Source organism: Muscardinus avellanarius (assembly GCF_963383645.1).
Source record: "Muscardinus avellanarius genome assembly, chromosome: X".
Taxonomy (NCBI): Eukaryota; Metazoa; Chordata; class Mammalia; order Rodentia; family Gliridae; genus Muscardinus; species Muscardinus avellanarius.
This window is the reverse complement of record NC_137792.1, coordinates 1,876,497-1,899,905: the sequence shown is the minus strand read 5'-3', so window position 1 is coordinate 1,899,905 and position 23,409 is coordinate 1,876,497. Positions and strand designations below refer to the sequence as shown.

Sequence of the window (23,409 nt, the reverse complement as noted above, 5' to 3'; positions counted from 1 at the left end):
TTTTTTTTTTTTTTTTTTTTTTTTTTTTTGGTTATACTGGGGACTGAACCCAAGGGCATTCTACCCCTGAGCTACACTCCCAGCCCTGTTTTTATTTTGCTATTTTAAAACAAGGTCTCACTATGTTGCTGAGGTCTTTCTCAGTGGCTGTGGCTGGCCGGGAATCTGCGAATCCTCCCCTCTCAGCCTCCCAAGTACTAGGATTACAGGCATGAGCCGCCCTGAGTTTGGGATCTTTATGGGTTAATGAATAAGGGTGATTTAAGGCATTTGCAAAGGTGATTGGAGGTCAAACAGTCAGTGGTCTGGGTGCGTGTCATCAATTTTCATGCCCGTTCGTGGGATGCGTGTTCAGAAATTGGCCATGGGAGACTGGAGCAGACCTAAGAGAAGGGTGGGTGATTTAGCCAGCTTGAGAGGAAAACAGCCATTAAGTTTCTGAAAGATAATTTAGACAACCATTTACCATCAAGTCTCCTGAATGCCAGAAGTATCACGTATAGCAAAGCTAAGGGGAATTGATAAAAGCCAGACATGCCGGGCTTGGTGGTGCCCACTTGTAATCCCAGCATTCTGGAGGCTGAGACAGGAGGATCCGGTTCGCGGACAGCCTCAGGTACTTAGTGAGGCCCTCGGCAACTCAGGGAGACCCTGCTTCAAAATAAAGAATAGAAAATAGGGCTGGGGGTGCAGCTCAGAGGTAGAACACCCCTGGGTTCCATCCCTGGTAGCGCGCGCACGCGTGCACGCACACACACACACACACACACACACACACACACACACACAAAGCCAGGTGAAGAGAGAGGACAGACCCATTGCCAAATGATCTTAATAGAGACACCTCTTCCTGGGGGAGGGGGGAGAGGGAGAGGGAGGGAGAGGGTGTGTGTGTGTGTGTGTGTGTGTGTGTGTGTGTGTTTGCATGCACGCACATGGTACATGGACTTTCTGCCTCCAAACTATACCCACAACAATTGATTGATTGATTGATTGATTGATTGGTTTATGGTACTGGGGATTGAACCCAGGAGGCATTTTACCTCTTAGCCACACCCCAGTGCTATTTTACTTTATATACATATTTTTTTCTTTTTTTTTTTCTTTTTTTTTGTGGTACTGGGGGTGGAACCCAGGGGCTTTTCTTTTTCCCTCCGGGCTACCCCACCCCCAGTATACTTTATTGGAAACCCCACCCCCAATATACTTTATTGGAAACAGGGTCTCGCTGAGTTGCTGAGAGCCTCACTAAGAAGCTGAAGCTGGCTTTGAACTTGCGCCATCCTCCTGTCTTAGCCTCCCAAGCGCGGGGATTACAAGTGCGCGCCATCATGGCCGGCTTATATTTTTATTTTGAAACAGGGTCCCACTGAGTAGCTGAGGCTGTCCTAAGCCTGCAGTCAGGCTCTCAGTCTTCTCTCAGTACTGGGATGAGAGGTCTCTGCCACTGCCCCTGCCTTATTATTTTACCTTTGTTTTTTTCTTTTTTTTGCAGGTCTGGGGATGGAACCCAGGGGCATTAACCTCAGAGTACACCCCCAGCCCTATTTTTTATTCTTTATTTTGAAATCGGGTCTCAGTGAGTTGCAGAGGGCCTCGCTAAGTAGCTGAGGCTGGCTTTGAACCGCGATCCTCATGTCTCAGCCTCCCGAATGCTGGGATTACAAGCGTGCTCCACCACACCCAGCTCATTTGTCCTTTCTTTCTTTCTTTCTTTCTTTCTTTCTTTCTTTCTTTCTTTCTTTCTTTCTTTCTCTTTGGTGGTACTGGGGTTCCTGGAAACCCTTCTCCGGGCTACACTCCCAGACCTATTTTTATAATTTTTTTATTTGGAAACAGGGTCTCCTAAGCCAGCCCCGCTGGCTTCGAACCTGCGCGATCCTCCTGTCTCCGCCTCCCAAGTGCGGGGATGACAAGTGTGCGCCACCACGCCCGACCATTTGTCTGTTTTGAAACAGGGTCTTGCTAGGTTGCTGTGGTGACGAGACTGTCCTGGAACCTGTGGTCCTCCTACTCCACCTCCCAAATATTGGGATGGTAGGTGTGCACCCCCACACCCAGCTCGTATGGAGATTTATCCATGAGGTCAATTTCACCAGAAATCCTGTGAGGCTAGACACACCCAAAGCACACACGTGGGCATGGCATTTTACCACGTCATTTTATTCTTTTATTTTATTTATTTATTTATTTATTTATTTATTTATTTATTTATTTATTTATTTTGCAGTACTGGGGATGGGATCCAGGGGCATTCTACCTCCGAATGACAATCCCAGCCCTTATTTTTATTCTTTATTTTGAAACCGGGTCTCACTGAGTTGCAGACGGCCTCACTAAGTAGCTGAGGCTGTCTGTGAACCAGGATCCTCCTGTCTCTGCCTCCCACATGCTGGGATGACAAGCGTGTGCCACCACGCCCGGCTTTCCCTCTTTAATAGCTACAAAACGTGCCCGGGGCCTGTGATTCCATCCTTTTTCCGCCCTCTTAGGGCCAGCCAGTCGGGGAGAAGGCCACCTTAAGTGAGAGTGAATCCCATTCCCTCCTTGCAAACAAGCGTCCTCTTTTTCTGCCTCGGTCTTAAGTGAGGTTGTCAAGGTACCTGGCAATAATTCAATAAACCCAGGCAAAACAAAATGAACTCAAGGGAGCCAGGAGGGGGCCAGGTTCAAGGCCAGCCTCAGTTACTTAGGGAGAGCCCCCTGTTTCAAAATACAAAAATAAAATAGGAGGCAAAGTATAGCTCAGAAGCAAAACACCCCTGGATTCAACTCCTAGTAACACAAACACACACACACACAGAAATTAAAAGGGACTTTTCTCTGGGGAGCAAAAAAAAAAAAAAACAATTGCAAGATATTTAATTTGTGTCCCCTGGCCCTGGGAAAAAATTCATGGGAACATATATTTTCTGTTAAACCCAAAGTCCAGGTGACACTGCAGCACTTATTAGCTTAGATACCCTTGCAGAAAGTATTTTCATCGTGTGTGTGTGTGTGTGTGTGTGTGTGTGTGTGTGTGTGTGTGTTACTGGGGATGGAACCAGGGGCATTCTTCCTCTGAGCGACACCCCCAGCCCTATTTTTTATTCTTTATTTTGAAACAGTGTCTCACTGAATTGCAAAGGGCCTCACTAAGTAGCTGAGGCTGGCCACGAACCGCGATCCTCCTGTCTCAGCCTCCCGAATGCTGGGATCACAAGCACGCGCCACCACACCCGGCTATCTTCATCTTTTAAAAAAATGAGCCAGGTTTGGTGGCGCATGCCTGTCATTCCAGTAGTCGGGAGGCAGAGACGAGAGGAGATTACAGGTTTGAGGCCAGCCTCAACAACTTAGGCCCTCAGCAACTTAGTGAAACCCTGTTTTCAAATTAAAACTAAAACAGGACTGGGCTATAGCTCAGAGCTAGAATACTCATGAGTTCACTTTCCATTAAACCTCTGCCCCCAACACACATACACATATGCACATCCCAAAAAGCAACTCAGATAATTTTTTTTTTTGTGTGTGTGTGTGTGTGTGTGGTACTGGGGGTGGAACCCAGAGGTCTCTGGGTTATACTCCCATTCCTATTTTCTATTTTATTTGGAAACAGGGTCGCACTAAGTTGCTGAGAGCCTCACTAAGTAGCTGAGGCTGGCTTCGAACCTGCGCCATCCTCCTGTCTCAGCCTCCCAAGCGCTGGGGTTACACGTGTGCGCCACCACGCCTGGCTCACAACTCAGATAATTAAAAAGTCTGTGGGAGGTGTCTGGCAGGGTCTGCTTTTTAGGTGTGTGAGGAGCCGCCAAGAAAGGCACACTTTGGACTTAATACTTTGCTATCGACATATTGGAACTTTTTATACTTTCCAGAGGACACTGTATTTTCATTTGGCCTGGATGCACAGTGGCTGTAGCACCTAGTCCGACTGCTTTGACCTGGGGCAGGAGCGAGTTCTCGTTATATCCGAGTCCAACCCAGAGAAGATTTTCCTATAGAAACCCCGTCACCCCCTTGACTGCGCCTCTAATTTAGTGGCGGTTCAGAAATAAATAGACCTCGGAGAGGCTGACCTAAAAATTATCCCTCTAATATTATTTCTTTGAGAGAAATGCCTTCTGAGTCCTAAATAATTCTGAACAGATGATCTACACGCCAGCGTTTGGGCCGTAATCCGTTTCTGAATAATGTATGTTGAAAAAGAAATGCCTCGTGGAATCTTCGACGCAAACCAGCCACAGAGTCTCCCACATATCAGCTGAAAGACGAGAGCTGAAATATTCGCTGTCTGATGCTGTATGTTTGCAAATAGAACACTCGCGAGGGGTTTGGAAGCGATTCTGAAAAAAATACAGCAGCCGCATTCCAGGAAGGCAATTGGGGCCCGGCGCCTTCCGTTGGAAGGAATGATAATATTCTAAATGACAGTCATTTTCGGCTTTTTAAATGGAAGCGCGTATCACCGGTGTCTCTGTTTGCCACGGCACCATTATACCATTATATACCCTGACGCCATTGCTGGAATATAAAAGATGGTACTCCCTTGAAGGCCACCACCTCCGAGTGACCTACTTTTAGGCATCCCTCCAGCGCTGGGGCTCAATCCCCCCTCTACCAGAGCCAAAAAGGCTTCTTTCCCCCACCTCTGGAAAATCACAGCGCAAGTCCAAAATGATTTTTTATGATACTGTAAATGGCAGAGTATTATGAATAATTTATTGGCAGCTGCCAGCCGCTCCTGTTTGGGACCTAAATCTCCTAATGAGGTGGTGCTTCTGCAGCTGAAACGCTGTCTTTTTTTTTTTTTTTTTTTTCCCTTGGTGAACTTCCTTGGCTCAGGGAGCATGGACTCGTACCTATTGCTGCAGGCCCTTTGCAGATCCGCAGAATGTTATCTTTTAGTGGAGAAGCGTGTGCGACCGCGGCCCGCAATCTCTGCAACCTGTTCGTTTGTTAAGACTTGTGTAGGAAGAGAGCTGTCGGGTTCATGATCTCCACGGCGATCCCTTTATCCACCGGCTGTTTCTGTCTCTCTGCCACCCAGGTCCTCTTGGCGAGCAGTTTCGTGCCCATTTACGCCGGACTGAGGCCAGTGGAATACGGAGGGCAGGTAATGTTGTTATAACTGAGAAATTACCATCACCGCCGCCTACATCGGTCCCTGCAAAGGATTCAGTTTGGGAATGATTTGGGTCTAAATCCGTTTATAGGGGTTACATGTATAAAAGGCTTTATTTCTACTTCAGAGGGAAAGAAAATCAAGATCAGAAATTATGGTGCCTTATCATCAAAATCTTATCCTTGTTTTCATTATTTAAAACACATTTATAGCCGGGCCTGGTGGCGCAGGCTTGTCATTCCCGCGCTTGGGAGGTGCAGACAGCAGGATCGTGCAGGTTCGAAGCCGGCGAGCTGGCTTAAGAGACCCTGTTTCCAAATAAAATATAAAATAGTGTGGGAGTGGCCGGGCGTGGTGGCGCAGGCTTGTCATCCCAGCGCTTGGGAGGCTGAGACAGGAGGATCATGCAGGTTCGAAGCCAGCCTCAGCTACTGAGTGAGGCTCTCAGCAACTTAGTGAGACCCTGTTTCCAAATAAAATAGAAAAATAGGTCTGGGAGTATTGTCTGGAAGTAGAAAGCCCCTGGGTTCCACCCCCAGTACCACAAACAAACAAAAAAAATAGGTCTGGGAATGTTACCCAGAGGTAGAAGGATTACATCCCCAGTACCACAAAAGAAAATACATACATACATACATACATACAATTTATTTTAGCCGTGTGGGTTGGCACATGCCTATCATCCCAGTCCTTGGAAGGCTGAGACAGGAAGATCACGGGTTTGAGACCGGCCTCAGCAACTTTGTGAGAGACCCTGTTTCATAATTTAAAATCAATCAGTCAATCAGTCAATCACTCAATCAGTAAAATGGGGCTGGGGGCCTAGCTCAGAGAGAGAACATCCTAATATGTCATCGTGGGGAAAAGTTTCAGGGGTCTGCATATCTCTCTCTCTCTCTCTCAAACAAGCCTCCATCAGTTCTTTGTTGTTGTTTTTTTTTCTTGGTGGTACTGGGGGTGGAACTCAGGGGCTTTCTACCTCCGGGCTATACTCCCAGACCTATTTTATATTTTATTAGAAACAGGGTCTCACTAAGTTGCTGAGAGCCTCCCTAAGTAGCTGAGGCTGGCTTCGAACCTGCGCGATCCTCCTGTCTCAGCCTCCCAAGCGCGGGGATGACAAGCGTGCGCCACCTCGCCCGGCTCCATCAGTTCTTTGGAAACATCTCCCCTCACAACTCCTTGGCCAGGTAACCGTCCCCTCTCCCCCCAGCGTTCCCCACCCACCAAGCTGTTCATCCCCCAAGAGCCAAAACACTATTGGAGGAGAGCGCTCTTTCCTGGGGCTGTCTTTCAAAGTAGCGTGCCAGTCCTTGTAGAGAAAGGCTTTCACGCCTGGGGTGTCCAGGTGACCCTAGCCGGCTTCTCCTCCACCGAGGGACTTGGGGGTCGACCCATGAATTTTTTGGGGGGTTCTGGGGATGGAACCCAGGGGCATTCGACCTCCGAGCTACACTCCCAGCCCTATTTTTTATTTTTTATTTTGAAACAGGGTCTCACTGAGTTGCAGAGGACCTCACTAAGTGGCTGAGGCTGTCCGCGAACCGCGATCCTCCGGTCTCAGCCTCCCAAATGCTGGGATGACAGGCGTGCACTATCACGCCCGGCGGCCCATGAATTTTGTAATCCAGCAGCATTAGTGTTTAACACGGCCCAGAGATGTGCATTTTATAACTGAATACAGTTATCTATGGAACACATAGCAAAGATGTGTATTATGGGCTCAAATAGAGCATCTATTTAGTAGTGAGCACAGAAGAGAGCATTACGTAATCAGATACAGTTTTTATTGGGCGCCAGAAATGTGTATTTGATAGCCAAATATAATCTCTCTTTTATATATACCTGAGATGTATATTTTACAACTAAACACGGTCTCTATTTTTCATATGCTTGAGTTAAGTATTATACAATCCAATATATTATCTTTATATATTTATATTTGATATATTATATATTGTACATTTAATATATATTTAATATATTATATATTTTATATATTATATATTTATAATATATATATATATTTTTTGGTGGTACTGGGGTTCCTGGAAACCCTTCTACCTCCGGGTTACACTCCCAGACCTATTTTTATACTTTTTTAATTTGGAAACAGAGTCTCTTAAGCCGGAGCGGCTGGCTTCGAACCTGTGCGATCCTCCTGTCTCCGCCTCCCAAGCGCGGGGATTACAAGCGTGCGCCACCACACCCAGCTCTTTAATATGTATTTAATATATATTTAATATATTTTGTAATCCAGTATATCATATTTAGCATATATCAGGAATATGTATTTTCTAATCAAACACAGTATCTAACACACAGCAGAAAAGTATGTCTTATAATCAAACACAGTATCTAACACACAGCAGAGATGTGTATTTTATAAGCAAATATGGGACTTACTTAACATAAGCAAGATATGTATTTTATAATTAGAATACCTACTTAGCATATACCAGAGATGAGCATTGTATAAATAAGTACACTCTCTATCTGACATATAACCAGAAATTTGTATCTTATAATCAAATATAATATCTTTTATATACATAAATCAGAGATGTATATTTCATAACAGAACACTATCTATTTCACATGCCAGAAATATGTCTTTTATAATCCAGTATATTATCCCCAAGAAATATTCATTTTATAATGAAATACAATATCTATTTAACTCTTAAGAGAGATGAGTGTTTTGTAATCAGAGCGTCTATTTAGCACATTCCAGAAGAGATGAGCGTTATCTAATCAAATACAGTATCTATTGGACACACACCAGAAGTATGCGTGTCAAAATACACATCTCTGATATATATAAAATAGAAATATGTATTTTATATTCAAATACAGTATCTATTTTATATGTATACCAGAGATGTATATTTAATAACACAGTATCTACTTATATCAGTATTTTAAAATCCAGGATATTATCTACTTAGCCTATACCAGAAATATGCATCTTATAATCAAATACAGTATCTATTTAATATGTAACAGAGATGTGTATTTTCTAATCAAATATGATATTTACTTGGCCTATACCAGACAGAAGCATTATATAATTAAATACAGAATCTATTTGACACATACTAGAAATATATATTTTATAATCAAATACAGCACCTATTTTACATATATATCAGAGATATATATTTTATAACTAAACATAGTACCTAATTTACATGTGCCAGACCAGAGCTATGTATTTTAAAACCCAATATATTACCTATTTAGCATATGCCAGAAATAGACATTTTATAATCAGATGTACTGTTTAACACATGCAGAGACATATCTTTTATAATCAGATAAAGTATCGACTTAACACACACTAGAGATTGTATTTATAATCAAATAGAGTATCTGCTTAGCATATAGCAGAGATAAGTATTATATAAATAAATACGGTGCCCATTTGACACATACCAGAAATATGTATGTCAAAATATACATCTCCAATATATGTAAAATAGCAATATACATTTGATAATCAAATACAGTACGTAATATATATCAGAGATGTTTTATAACATAGCATCTATTTTATATATACAAGAAATCTGCCTTTCTAATCAAATATGTTATCTATTTAACACATAGCACAGATATATATTTTATAAATTTTATAACAGAGAACCTCTATTCACCATAAATGAGTGTTATATAATCAAATACAGTATCTGTTTAACACATATCAGAAATATGTATTTTATAACAAATACAACATCTACCCACTTTTCACATATCAGAGATGTCTATTTTATAACCAAATAGTATCTGTTTCACATCTACCAGAGATAATTCATTTTATAATCTAATATATCTTTAGCACATACCAGAGATATTCATTTTATAATAAAATACAGTATCTATTTGACATGTACCAGAAATACATATTTTATAATCAAATTTGGTATGTATCTTACATATATCAGAGATGTATATTTTATAACAAAACAGTCTCTATGTCACATATTTTCTCTCTCTCTCTCTCTCTCTCTCTCTCTATATATATATATATATATATATATATATATATATATACTTTTTTGTGTGCAGTACTGGGGATGGAAATCAGGGGTATTATAATTCCGAGCTACACTCCCAGCCCCATTTTCAGTCTTTTTATTTTATTTTATTCATTCATTCACTTATTGATTGATTGATTACAGGTCTGGGGATGGAACCCAGGGGCATTTGACCTCTGAGCTACACCCCCTGCCCTATTTTTTATTCTTTATTTTGTTTTTGTTTGTTTGTTTGTTTTGGTACTGGGGTTCCTGGAAGCCCTTCTACCTCCGGGCTACACTCCCAGACCTATTTTTATATTTTTATTTGGAAACAGGGTCTCCTAAGCCAGCGGGCGTGGCTGGCTTCGAACCTGCGCGATCCTCCTGTCTCTGCCTCCCAAGCGCGGGGATTACAAGCGTGCGCCACCACGCCCGGCTTATTCTTTATTTTGAAACAGGGTCTCACTGAGTTGCAGAGGGCCTCACTAAGTAGCTGAGGCTGTCCGCGAACCGCGATCCTTTGGTCTCAGCCTCCCGAATGCTGGGATTACAAGCGTGCACCACCACGCCCGGCTGAGATATGTATTTTATAATCAAATACAGTTCTATCTCACACATGCCAGACGTGTATTTTATAATAAATGCACCAATATCTATTTAGCACATACCAGAGATGAGCATTATATCAGTAAATACAGTATCTCTTTGGCACGCACCAGAAGTTTGTCTTTTACAGTCAAACACAGTCTGTGCACACTGACGGATGAATAGGCGCCGGAGCCCATGTGTCTTCTGTGTACGTCAGTGTCCTTATCTCTTAGGGAGTACCCTCAGATAGTCAAGGTGCCGCTCACACGTCTCCCATCAGCTGCTTGGACCCCGAGGGCCTGGCACGGTGGTGTTTCTGGAGTGCCAGGAGGAATCGACTGCCTCTCAGCACTGGAGGAGACTGACTTCCCGCCAGTCCCTTGGCTAAAATGATGGAGGAGGACGTGCCTTTGTTACGACCTCTTCAACGGTCCTTACAGGATCCCTCCCTGTTCAGCATCCTCTGCCCTGTATTCTATAGGATTCTTGGCCCTAAGCCATCGGCTTTGTGTTGGGGCACAGAGAGAAGGCCGAGGAACACAGGGGTTGCCCAAGTGAAAGTAGACCCCACAGGGAGGAAGGACAAGAACCTCGGGGAGACCGTTATCTTAGCCACATGCACGCAAAATACTATTTGTAGTGATCTACCTGCAGATGGTGCTCGCCAGTTATAAACAACATATCTACTCATTTTTTTCTTTTTTGTGGTACTGGGGGTGGAACCCAGGGGCTTTTCTACCTCCGGGCTACACTCGCAGACCTATTTTATACTTTACTTGGAAACAGGGTCTCACTAAGTTGCCGAGGGCCTCACTAAGTAGCTGAGGCTGGCCTCGAACCTGTGCGATGCTCTTGTCTCAGCCTCCCAAGCGCGGGGATTACAAGTGTGCGCCTCCACGCCCAGCCATATCTACTCATTTTTAAAAGAGTGCTATAAGTTATTGTCATTCTCTGATTTCAACCCTTTTAGACAAATACCCAGGAGTGGTATAGCTGGATCATATGGTGGATCTATTCCCACCTTTCTTAGGAATCTCCACACAGATCTCCATAGTGGCTGAACTAGTTTGCATTCCCACCAAGAGTGTAAAAGAGTTCCTCTTTCCCCACATCCTCGCCAGCATTTGTTGTTGTTTGATTTCTTTATGCTTGCCAATCTGACTGGGGTTAGATGGAATCTCAGTGTAGTTTTGATTTGCATCTCCCTGATGGCCAGTGATGAAGAACATCTTTTCATGTATCTATTGGCCATCTGTGTCTCTTCTTCTGTGAAGTGTCTATTCAGTTCAGTTGCCCATTTCTTGATTGGGTTGTTTGTTTTGCTAGTGTAGAGTCTTTTGAGCTCTTTGTATATTCTGGATATCAGCCCCCTATCAGAGTGGTGGCTGGTGAAGATCCTTTCCCATTCTGTAGGCTTCCTCTTTAGGTTCTTGATGGTTTCCATTAATGAGAAGAAACTTTTTAGTTTGGTGCCATCCCACTTGCTAATTCTGGCTTTAATTTCCTGCACTTTGGAGGTCTTGTTGAGAAAGTTACTGCCTGTGCCTGTATGTTAGCGTGTTGATCCTATGCCCTCAATGACATATACATACCCATGTGTCATAGCAGCACAATTCATAATAGCCAAAATGTGGAACCAACCTAGGTCTCCATCAACAGATGAATGGATTGCAGAATTATGGGAAATACACAGAATGGAATTCTACTCAGCTATAAAGAACAAAATCCTGTCATTCACAAGAAGATGGAAAGACCTGGAGAACATTATGTTAAGTGAGATCAGCCAAGCTCAGAAAGAGAAGGGACATGTGTCTTTTCTAATATGCCCAAACTAGGGAATATTAGGGGTACCAGAGGGACTCCAGACAATGGAGGGGAGACCTCAGCAAAGCTAGAATGGAAGGGTAGGAGAGGAAGAAGGCTGAGGTTGATTAATGAAGAAGTTACATATGAATTTGTGTAAAAATATAACATGGTTATCCTGGACACTCATTGTTGGGAGGGGAGAAGGAGAATTGGGGGGGAGGGTACCAAGCACAGTCTGAATGTATACCGTTTTCAATATGTTCCACATAAAAATAAAAAAATTTTAAAAATAAATGCATGTTAGCAGGACCATGGGAAAAAAAAAAAAAAAGAATGCCATAAGCCAGGCGTGGTGGTGCACGCTTGTAATTCCAGCATTTGTGAGGCTGAGACTGGAGGATCCAGGTAGGTTTGCAGATCAAACCTGGATCAGCCTCAGCTACTTAGTGAAGCCCTTTGCAACCCAATGAGACCCTGTTTCAAAATAAAGACTAAAAGAAAAAAAAGGACTGGGCATGTAGCTCAGAGGTATAATGCTGCTGGGTTCCATCCCCAGAGCCACAAAAAAAAAAGGTCATAAATCATTTAAATACCAGCTTATGGAAATGAGGAGAGCTTTCCCTATTTGTAATATTGTCTCTCAGAGCTAATATATACTCCGTTTCCTTGGAAACGGAGGAAAATGAACTATTTTGTCATTTAAAAATTTATTTGCATTGTATCATGCCTTAACTACATAGTTATTTTAAAGTATCATTTTCCCTCTGGTTGACGTGAAAGTTAGCCTTTATTTTTAAATATAAATTTTGAATACAGTTAAAGCTGCTGTCAAAATCAACTTTACATTATGAACTTTAGTTTTATAATGATCTGAAATCTAAAATAACTGTTTATTCAAGGTATTGCTTTATTATATACTCTCAACCTGACCAAAATTAAAAGAAAAAATTCGAGCTGGGCGTGGTGGCGCACGCTTGTAATCCCCATGCTTGGGAGGAGGAGACAGGAGGATCGCACGGGTTCAAAGCCAGCCTCAGCTACTTAGTGAGGCTCTCAGCAACTTAATGAGACCCTGTTTCCAAATAAAAATATATATATAAAAAAAAGGTCTGGGAGTATAGCCCAGAGGTAGAAAGCCTCTGGGTTCCCCCCCCCAGTACCACCAAAAAAAGAAAAAGAAAAAATCCTAAGAGCCGGGCATGGTGGCGCATGGTAATCCCAGCATTTGAGAGGCTGAGACAGGAGGATCGCAGTTCAAGGACAGCTTCACCTACTTAGACCCTTTGCAACTCAGTGAGACCCTGTTTCCAAATAAAGAATAAAAAATAGGGCTGGGGGTGTCACTTGGAGGTAGAATGCCCCTGGGTTCCATCCCTAATACTGTAAGTAATAATAATAATAATAATAATAAGAAGAAGAAGAAGAAGAAGAAGAAGAAGAAGAACAATAATAATAAATATCATATATAATGTAATTAAATATTTTGGCCATAAGTATAGCAGAGAACAGGCAAGCCTGGAGTCATGACAAGGATGGAAACCAATCTGGCCAAGTTCCTTGATCTTGGGCCATATAATGGCCCTCTACCCTTAAGAAAACCAGGCCGCCATGTTGGAGGCGGGGCTTGGTTGCTAGGGAGCGGTTGCTGGGGGTATCCCAGACTCATTGGAGGAGGGATTTGGTTTCTAGGGAGCGGTTGCTAGGGGTGTGGTGGCCATGTTGGAGGCGGGGCTTGGTTGCTAGGGAGCGGTTGCTGGGAGTGTACCAGTCTTATTGGAGAAGGCATTTGGTTGGCAAGGTAGCCATGTTGGGGGCGTGGCTTGGTTGCTAAGGAACAGCCCTGGGGGCGTGGTCTTGGGGACTATATAATGGCTCTCCTCTCTCTGCTCTTTCTTTCAGTTTCCCTGATGTGAGAGCAGAGCCCTTCCCCTCTCCCTCTCTCTGCTTCTGGCCCTGAGCGCACCAAAGCCACCAGTCTGACATGGATGGGGACCCTGAATCTCCCTTGATCTTGAGCAGTGTCCCAGGACAGGGCCTCACCCATCAATATCTTGTTATCTGTCCATCAGGAACACTTCACAGCCGCCTGTTGGACTGAACCTATTCTCCAGAAAGCATTTAATTTCCCTCTGCTACTCAATGGAGTCCCAAATCAGAGGCCCCACAGGCAGAATGCTTTTTTTATTTTGTTTTGTTTTGTTTTGTTTTTTGGTGGTACTGGGTGACGGGTTGGGTCCCACGGGGCAGGACCTTAGAAAAGGAGCAATCGCGGGAGACAGACGATATCGCGAGAGGGGTGGAGTTTCCACGCATAACTCCGCCCACAAGATGTAAACTTTAAAAGGAAGGGCATTTCCCTGAGCTCGGAGGTCTTCAGGAGGTCCAGCTCCTATCCCGGGGGAGACCGCCTTAAAATTCTTTTTCTTCTTGGCCCACTGGTCTCTCTCACCTTTTTTATTGCGCCTAAGAACCTAACATCTGGTGCCGAAACCCCGGGATTTTTACTTTATTTTAATTTAATTTTTAATTTTTTTTTTCCTAACACTGGGGTTCCTGGAAGCCCTTCTACCTCCGGGGTACACTCCCAGACCTATTTTCTATTTTATTTGGAAACAGGGTCTCTCTAAGTTGCCGAGAGCCTCACTAAGTAGCTGAGGCTGGCTTCGAACCTGCGCCATCCTCCTGTCTCCTCCTCCCAAGCGCGGGGATGACAAGCATGTGCCACCACACCCGGCAGGCAGAATGATTGACAGAGCCCCGCAGAGACCTCGGATCTTTCCTGGCAGAAAATGTCAATTGACAAGTGTCCTTCCTGGCTTCTTCCTGACTTTCTCGAAGCCCGAACATCTCGCACCGTCTAATAGAGTTTCCATGCCAAGTGATTTTCTAGACTCTGCGTCTTCGGGGAATGGCGAACGTGGCTTTAAGTGTGCGTTTTACCGTGGGTGTCAGCTTTTCCTATGATCTGAATTGCATACCTGAAGTCTGAAGGCTGCTATAGAAGAATCCAAAGAGACATGGTGTTACTCGTATTGACTTAGAGTCACAGAAGGGGAACCCCGCCTTAATATAGTACCCAAGTACAAGCCCCCAGGGGCTGTTCCTTAGCAAGGGGCTTACCCAAGAGGGGTGGGGTCAGTGTCTTTCTCTTGTGACCTTTATTAAAAATGCATGCAACCTAGCGAGGAGGCCCTTTGCAACTCAGTGAGACCCTTTTTCAAGAAAAAAACAAAACAAAAAAATAGGGTTAGGGATGAGCTCAGAGGTAGAATGCCCCTGGGTTCAATCCACAGTACTGCAGTAATAATAATAATAATAATAATAATAATAATAATAATAATAACAACAACAACAGCAGCAGCAACAATAATGATGACGACGACGATGATAATGATAACAACAACAACAACAACACAACAACGATGATGATGATAAAAAACAAAATAAAATGCACGCATTCCTGTTTCCATATCTGGTATGACTGGCCCAGTCATGGTTACATACAGCTGTACTCCCAGTACTTGGGAGGCTGAGACACGAGCATCGCAGGTTGATCCACAGCCTCAGCTACTTAGCCAGCCCCTCAGCAGCTTAATGAGATCCTATTTAAAAAATAAAATAAGCCGGGCGTGGTGGCGCACGCTTGTAATCCCCGCTTGGGAGGCGGAGACAGGAGGATTGCAGCAGGTTCAGAAGTCAGCCTCGCGGGCTTAAGAGACCCTGTCTCCAAATAAATAAAAAATATTTTTAAAAAATAGGTCTGGGATTGTAGCCCAGAGGTAGAAGGGCTTCCAGGAACCCCAGTACCACCAATTAATTAATTAATTAAAATAAAATAAAAATAAAATAGAGTTGGGGTTGTAATTCAGAGGCAGAATGACTCTGGGTTCAATTCCCAGGAGAAGGCATTGTACCCTATTTTTTAAATTTGGAAGCAAAGCCTCGGTGAGTTGTGGAGGGCTTAACTAAGTTGCTGAGGCTGTCCACAAACCTGTGGTCTTCCTGTTTCAGCTTCCAAAGTACTGAGATTATAAGCATGTGCCAGCATGCCTGGTTCATAATGGCTTTTTTTTTTTTTTTTTTTTTTTTTTTTGCGGGTCTGGGATGGAACCCAGAGGCATTCGACCTCTGAGCTACTACCCCTGCCTAATTTTTCATTCTTTATTTTGAAACGGTCTCACTGAGTTGTGGAGGGCCTCTCTAAGTAGCCAAGTCTGTCCATGAACTGCGATCCTCCGATCTCAGCCTCCCAAATGCTGGGATTACAAGTGTGCGCCACCACGCCTGGCCTATAATGGATTTTATTTAGCTACATGTGGGGAAACAATCATTCTATTTAAAAAATTGCATCAATCACTTCAAAGTATCATACTTTAGCTGGGCAATCCATCTGTAAAGTACCAGAGAACAAATACCTTGGGCGTGAGGGTTTTGCAGAATCTCTGTCCATACGCCCACCCACTCAGCTCTCTGTGTGGGAAAATAGCACTCTGTCAACAAAAGGACATGGCTGCGTGTCAATAAAACTTTATTGACAGAAGAAAATGGTGGGCCATATTGGGCTTACCAAATCTTGACCCACAACAAGGAAACTTGCAAGCAGGTGATTACATAGGAGTCCTCCTTCTCTACAGGGATATGTTTCTTCTAAGACTTCCCATGGATTCCTGAAACTGCAGATCAGAACAAACCCTCCCTAGACTGTGCATTTTTTTTCTCTGTGTCCTAGTGTTTCCACACAGCGCTAGAGTTCTTCCCTGATGCCTACTTTGCTTTTGCACTTTGAGCCCATAATTAAGTAAATTGTATACGGTCTGAACCATTATGCTAATGTCTCTGAACATCATATTTGCCGGGTTTATCCATTTTCCCGCAAGTGACATAATTTTGTACTTTCTGGCTGAGTAGAATTCTGTGTGTGTGTGTGTGTGTGTGTGTGTGTGTGTGTGTGTGTGTGTGTGTAGGTCACTTAGAGTATGGCTGGAGATTAGAAAAGGGGTAGTTGGATAAACCATAGTAATGAGGGTCAGCAACTGAGATCCAGCAGTGAGTTTGATTTTTTTATTTTTACTTTTTCACGGTACTGGGGATGGAACCCAGGGCCATTCTAACTTCGAGCTACACCCCCAGCCCTATTTTTTATTCTTTATTTTGAAACAGGGTGTCTGTCACTGAGTTGCAAAGGGCCTCACTAAGTAGCTGAGGCTGTCCGTGAACCATGATCCTCTTGTCTCAGCCTCCCGAATGCTGGGATGACAGGCCTGCACCACAGTGCCAGGCCCAGCGAGTTTGATTTTTGCAGTGCATTTTACTCTGAAGGATGACGGTGCTCTGTGATCATAACCAACACACAGCACCACTCTCATGAGGAAGGTCAGGAGCTATTTTTCCTAAGGACAATTTTAGAATCACAGCAGCACGCCGTGGTAGCTATCCACATATAGAATGCCACCTACGAGGCTGGGATCTGTGGCGAACAGCCCAAGAATTCCTGGACTTGAGGGGTTTAACAAGCAGGATTGTAAACCACTGGTAGAACGCAGCATGGAAAATGCTTGCACTTTTAATTTGGAGGCCGAGGAATCTGTGTGACTCTGTTTCCAAAGTGTTGGAGATTCAGCCTGCCGCAGTGTATGCGTGCCTGATCCGAGCGAGAGCTCAGGAGAGCGTAAATCAGGATTAAGACGCACCGTCTTTAGAATATGGGAGTCTCCCGGCGAGGTTACAGAGGAACTGGGGCATTGCAAATTTAATCAAGACATCTGAGAAGCTATATGTTTTCCCCAGACATTTATCCAATCAGGGTAAGCTAACAAGAGCAAACAGAATTTGGAAAACGGATTTTCAATTCCCTGAAACAGCAGTCATTAACCCGATCGTAAATTAGAATACTTTTCTACTGAAGGAGCCCGATTGCTTCTCTTTTTATTACATTGAACAAGTCAGGTGAGCTCTTACTTAAGGGTCTCCGACAAAGCTTTAATTTTCCTTGATGAAGCGAATATGAATTTTTATATCATCGCTGGCAGGTTCTGTTGAGAATCTGGTTTTTCCCCCCCCTTTTTCTCTACTTGTTATCGAATTCCAGAACTTAGTGTTCATACCTAAAGCAATGAGGGGTAAAAAAGCAAATTCTGGGTAAGAATCAGATATTTGGGGACTTTCTTTCATGCAGACTTCCCTTTTGTAGTGTGTGTGTGTGTGTGTGTGTGTGTGTGTGTGTGTCTTATAGCTATATATGCTATGCATATATGTACTATATATGTGTGTTATATATATAGTACACATATATAGCAGGTTATGTAAATATGTATATGTAACACATAAATGCATAAGCTATATACTATATGTATACACAAACACACATACATGTATATACAGATACCTACATTAGTTGGTGTCTCTATGATAGGCAATTATATAAAAATACAATTATATAAAAATGAGTGCTATAGTCTTTTCAACAGAAAGACCATATGCAAATTATCCAGGTCAGTTTCATTTAAATCAAGCCTTCTTTTGCTTTCTCCTCTGCCCAAATTCAATTCCTCTAAAAGAGATTTTTCAGCCTATTTTTATCTTTTAATTGACTTTCATTTTCTTTGGAGGAGTTGATGTCTGGCCCAGGCTTTCATAAATAATAGAATAAGATCATTTCATTGCTGGCTTTACAAGTAAAAAGAAGGAAGAAGGAATCAAAAGACAGACACTGTAGAAGAAATGAACAACTTGTACTCACTTGGGTAAAGACGTTTCGCGTTAACCCCTTTCTTTCTCCTTCATGTTCGTGTATCTACATTACAATTTCCACATTCTAGAGAAGCTCGGTGCACAGACTTCCCCGCTCAAGGTTCTGCCGTGCAGGATTCTCCGTGGTGACCGGGCTTTTTCTCTTTGGCGTGTTATCTGAAGAATGATTCTTAAGACCGATACAACTTTCAGAACTTGGGTTTGATTTCAGTGTGTGTGCCTGGGCTACAAGTGATCATGGAACCATGGGTTTTCATGCACCGAGATGCCGGAGCCAGCGGCAAAAGTACAGGTTCTGAAGAGAGGCGTGAGGATGAAGAATTCAACTCTAAGAATTTGATTCTCAGAATATTTAATTTATTCTAACGTGGGGGAGGCCACCAGCCTATTATCTCTCCTGGCCGACCCCTGCTTCTGGGTCAATATTTCCTTCTGGTCAACCCCTGCTCCTGGGTCAATATCTCTACTGGTCGACGACTATTCCTGGGTCAGTATTTCCTACTGGTCGACCCCTGCTCCTGGGTCAATATTTCCTACTGGTCGACCCCTGCTCCTGGGTCAATATTTCCTACTGGTCGACCCCTGCTCCTGGGTCAATATTTCCTACTAGGCCGACCCCGGCTCCTGGGTCAATATTTCCTACTGGTTGACCCCTGCTCCTGGATCAATATTTCCTACTGGCCAACCCCTGCTCCTGGGTCAATATCTCTACTGGCCGTCGACTACTCCTGGGTCAATATTTCCTACTGGTCGACCCCTGCTCCTGGGTCAATATTTCCTACTGGTCGACCCCTGCTCCTGAGTCAGTATTCCCTATTGGGCCGACTATGGGTTAATTTCTGTAGGGGTATTTATACAGTTACAGGTAATTCAACATCCTCATGCTACCACCACCAAAATACAATAAAGACCGATCCAAAGCACATATATTACAGATATGTTAATCAGCACCCTCGTGCCATCACCATCTGATCTTCTCCCAGACCTTTCACTCTGAACTTTCATGACCCCCAAACCTTGTTGACTCTGGGCGAAGGACAGTCAGCTGAGTCAGAAACATTAATTTAGGGGAAAGTCTCAATGGCTCCCCACACCGAGAGTCCTCTGCCTTGGAGTAGACGGAATAAGGGGTGTTGTGTTTGTTTTTTCTCAGAATATAGTTTTATAGAGGAGGGGCCAAGGTCACACCTGGAGCAGCCTGTGCCCAGTCCTCCTGGCTCTAAGACCTGTTTTATTTCCTCCCCTTCCTCCTCCGTCTGTGGTCACTCTCCTTTGGGAGTGAGTCAACAGCTCCAGATCTCTTCTGATTAATCTTTGTTTACCAGCGCTTTCCATTCTTTATGGCTTCAGAACATACCGCCTGCTTCATGTACACAGGAGCCACTTTGCAAACGGAAGGCTTTTAGGTGGCTCTTTATTTTTAAGTTTGCTGCAGAAAATACCAATTTCCCATTGTATCATAACAACTGGACCTCCTGCAGTGGTGGGGCTTTTGCAGAGTCAACAGTGAACCCGACTTCCCACTCAGGTTACATAATGAGCCCCCAGCTCGTAACACATGACTTCTGAGACAGGTACCCTAATCAGTATGATCTCAAGTGGGTCTTATGTAAAATCATGGAGCTTGTAAATTTTGGGGAGTTTTCTGATTCTGCCCAGATTGATTGATTGATTGATTGATTGTTGATTTCCTTTTTTGGTGGTACTGGGGATGGAACCCAGGGGCATTCTACTTTCGAGCTACACCCTCAGCCCTATTTTTTATTCTTTATTTTGAAACAGAGTCTCACTGAATTGCAAAGGGATTCACTAAGTAGCTGAGGCTGCCTGCAAACCCGGATCCTCCTGTATCAGTCCTTCTGAATGTTGGGATTACAAGCATGCGCCACCCCGCCTGGCTCTTATTTTTTGTGTGTGCGGTACTGGGGTGTGGAACCAGGGCCTTTTCTACCTCCGGGCTATACTCCCAGACCTATTTTTATATTTTATTTGGAAACAGGGTCTCACTAAGTCGCTGAGAACCTCACTAAGTAGCTGAGGCTGGCTTCGAACCTGTGAGATCCTCCTGTCTCAGCCCCCCGAAGCGCGGGGATTACAAGCATTTGCCACCACACCCGGCTCTTATTTTTTTTTGTGTGTGTGTGGTACTTGTGTGTGGGTGGAACCCAGGGACTTTTCTACCTCTGGGCTGTACTCCCAGACCTATTTTATATTTTATTTGGAAAAAGGGTCTCACTAAGTTGCTGAGAGCCTCCCTCAGTAGCTGAGACTGGCTTCAAACCTGTGCCATCCTCCTGTCTCAGCCTCCCAAGCGCTGGGATTACAGCGTGCACCACCATGCCCGGCTGCCTCTTACTTTTTTTAATAAGTGGCATACATACAAAGATTTGATTTACTCCCCAAACACAGCTCCAGATGAATGAGTCCTGACACCTATCAATTTTGGAGTCTACCTATGTTGGTGTGGATTTAGAATGTTCCCCCATCCCTCAAGGACACAAGGCAGCCATGCTGTGGGTGGGGCTTGGTTGCCAAGGAGTAGTCTCTGGGGGTGTGACATGCATGTTCGGGGGCGGGGCTTGGTTGCTAAGGAATGGTTGCTGGGGCGTGGTCTTGGGGTTATATAAGCCCCTCCCCACTGCTTTCTGTCTCTCTTGCTTCAGGCCTCTGTGATGTGAGAGCAGAGCCTCCTTTCTCTCCATCTTTCTTCTTCTGACTTCTGTGACCTGACATGAACTGAACCTCTGAAATCTCCCAAACAGTGAGCCAATAGATCTTTCTTCTCTAAGTTGTGTGGTTAGGCTTACAGGGTCACAGCAGTGAGGCTGCTGTCAGAGGCAATATCCAACGAAGGAGAGTCCCTGCAGAGACAGCCACCATCCTTTTCTTTCTGTGGGAGTTGTGCCGCTGATACGGGGCTTTGCTTTCCACAGAAGTGGGTGGACGGAGGCCTCACCAACAGCCTCCCCATCCTGCCTGTAGGCCGGACAGTGACCATCTCCCCCTTCAGTGGACGCCTGGACATCTCCCCACAAGACAAAGGGCAACTGGAACTGTACGTCAATATCACCAACCACGATCTCATGGTGAGGAGTTATGTCTAGGGGCATCGAAAGGACCCTAATTGAGCCGGGCTTGGTGGCGCACGCCGGTCATCTCGGTACTTGGGGAGGCAGAGGCAGGAGGATCCCAGGTTTGAAGACAGCCTCAGCAACCTAGTGAGACCCTGTTGTGAAATAAAAGTCAAAAGGGCTGAGGATGTAGCTCAGAGGTAGAATGCCCCTGGGTTCAATCCCCAATACGAGAAAGGAAGGAAAGGAAGAAGAGAGGGAAGGATTGAGAAGGAAAGAGAAGAAAGGCAGGGAAGAGAGAAAGAAAGAGTCCTAATCTCAAAATCCCCACAGAATTAAACATGAATTCCAAATCCTGGCAGCCCATTGATAACTTTACATTGGGGTCCCATTTCTCATGGTTCGAATCCTTTTGCAACGTGCTTAGGGACCTGGACTCTTAGGGACCGATTAACCGTCAATTTATTTAGTATTTTCTTTTTTTCTCGCTTCTGTGTCACATCAATAAATGTGGTAGAATTATCGGGGCAGTTGAAAATTAGGTCATCTATTTAATTAGAAAGGTGGAAGTAGAGAAATCTATAAGAATATTGGAAACTCAGAAACGCAAATGAGCAATTGACATAAAAATGTCGATTTCCTTAATCTCAGCTAGTTGTTCTTAATATGGGGTGAGGGTGTGCCCAGGAAACACCTGGTGATGTCTGAACACATTTTTTTTTAATTATCACAGCTAAGATGGCTACCGGCATCTCATCTTGTGGGCAGAAGCCAAGGATGGTGTTAACTGCCCGGCATCCACTTGGCATGGTGATGCGTGCCTGTCATCCTAGTACTTGGGAGGCTGAGACAAGAAGATGGAATTTTTTTTTTTTTTTTTTTTTGGTGGTACTGGGTTCCTGGAAGCCCTTCTACCTCTGGGGTACACTCCCAGACCTATTTTATATTTCTATTTGGAAACAGGGTCTCTTAAGCCAGCAAGGCTGGTTTCGAACCAGCGCCATCCTCCTGTCTCCACCTCCCAAGCACGGGGATTACAAGCATGCGCCACCACGCCTGGCTGAGGATGGCAATTTCAAGGCTGGCCCCAGCCACTTAGCGAGACCTTGTTTCAAAATAATAAAAAAGGGCTGGGAGTATAGCTCAGTGGTAGAACGTCCTGGGATCCATCCCTAGTCTCACACACACACATACACACAGACTCTAGCAATCTTACAGAATACCTCTACCTAATAGCTGTCTCTAAATGTCAATAATATCAAGGCTGAGAAATTCTATTCTAGTGTATAGGTGGATTTTATTTTATTATTATTACTATTATTATTATTTATTTATGTATTTATTTATTTCCTCTGGCCTCAGCCTCCCGAATGCTGGGATGACAAGTGTGCGCCTCCATGCCCGACTTATGTGGAGTTAGCCTCTTAATCTTACTTTTTTTTTTTTTTCCTACTCAGTTTTTTGTATCCATGGAAAGAAAACTCAGATGACACACATGAACCACATTTACTTATTCCGGGGTGCCCTACGGCTTCAATCTTTCTCTTTCTATTCTAGTTATCCCTGGAAAACCTGGTGAGGTTCAACCAAGCCCTCTTCCCACCCAGCAAACGCAAAATGGAGTGGCTCTATCAGTGCGGCTTTGACGACACCATCAAGTTTTTACATAAAGAAAACCTGTTTGAATAAAACGCTGGAAAGCTTATACAAGGCAAAGCGGTTTTCAGAGAGATGTGATTTTTGTTTGTTTTTGTGGTACGGGGAAATTGAACCCAGGGGCTTTCTACATTGGAGCTACACCTCGAGACCTTTTGAGTTTTTATTTTATTTTATATTTATTTATTATTTTTGCAGGTTTGGGTATGGAACCCAGGGGCATTCGACCTCTGAGCTACACCCCCTGCCCTATGTTTTATTCTTTTCCCTTTCTTTCTCTCTTTCTTTCTTTCTTTCTTTCTTTCTTTCTTTCTTTCTTTCTTTCTTTCGTGGTACTGTGGGTAGAACCCAGAGGCTTTCTACCCCTGGGCTATACTCCCAGACCTATTTTCTATTTTATTTGGAAACAGGGTCT

General features: G+C 43.9%; 1 protein-coding gene across 1 annotated transcript in view; it reads left to right on the top strand.

Annotated features, from left to right (window-relative positions):
• The window catches only part of PNPLA4 (patatin like domain 4, phospholipase and triacylglycerol lipase), a gene marked incomplete at both ends in the record, with an annotated part of 41,301 nt that extends 18,274 nt beyond the window's left edge, over positions 1-23,027 (top strand). Inside the window, 3 exons of the mRNA XM_080718506.1 lie at positions 5,030-5,095; positions 21,201-21,353; positions 22,896-23,027. Of these exons, the coding sequence (XP_080574632.1) occupies positions 5,030-5,095; positions 21,201-21,353; positions 22,896-23,027 (351 nt within the window). The remainder of the gene's footprint in view (positions 1-5,029; positions 5,096-21,200; positions 21,354-22,895) is intronic.
• Between the last annotated feature and the right edge of the window lie 382 nt (positions 23,028-23,409).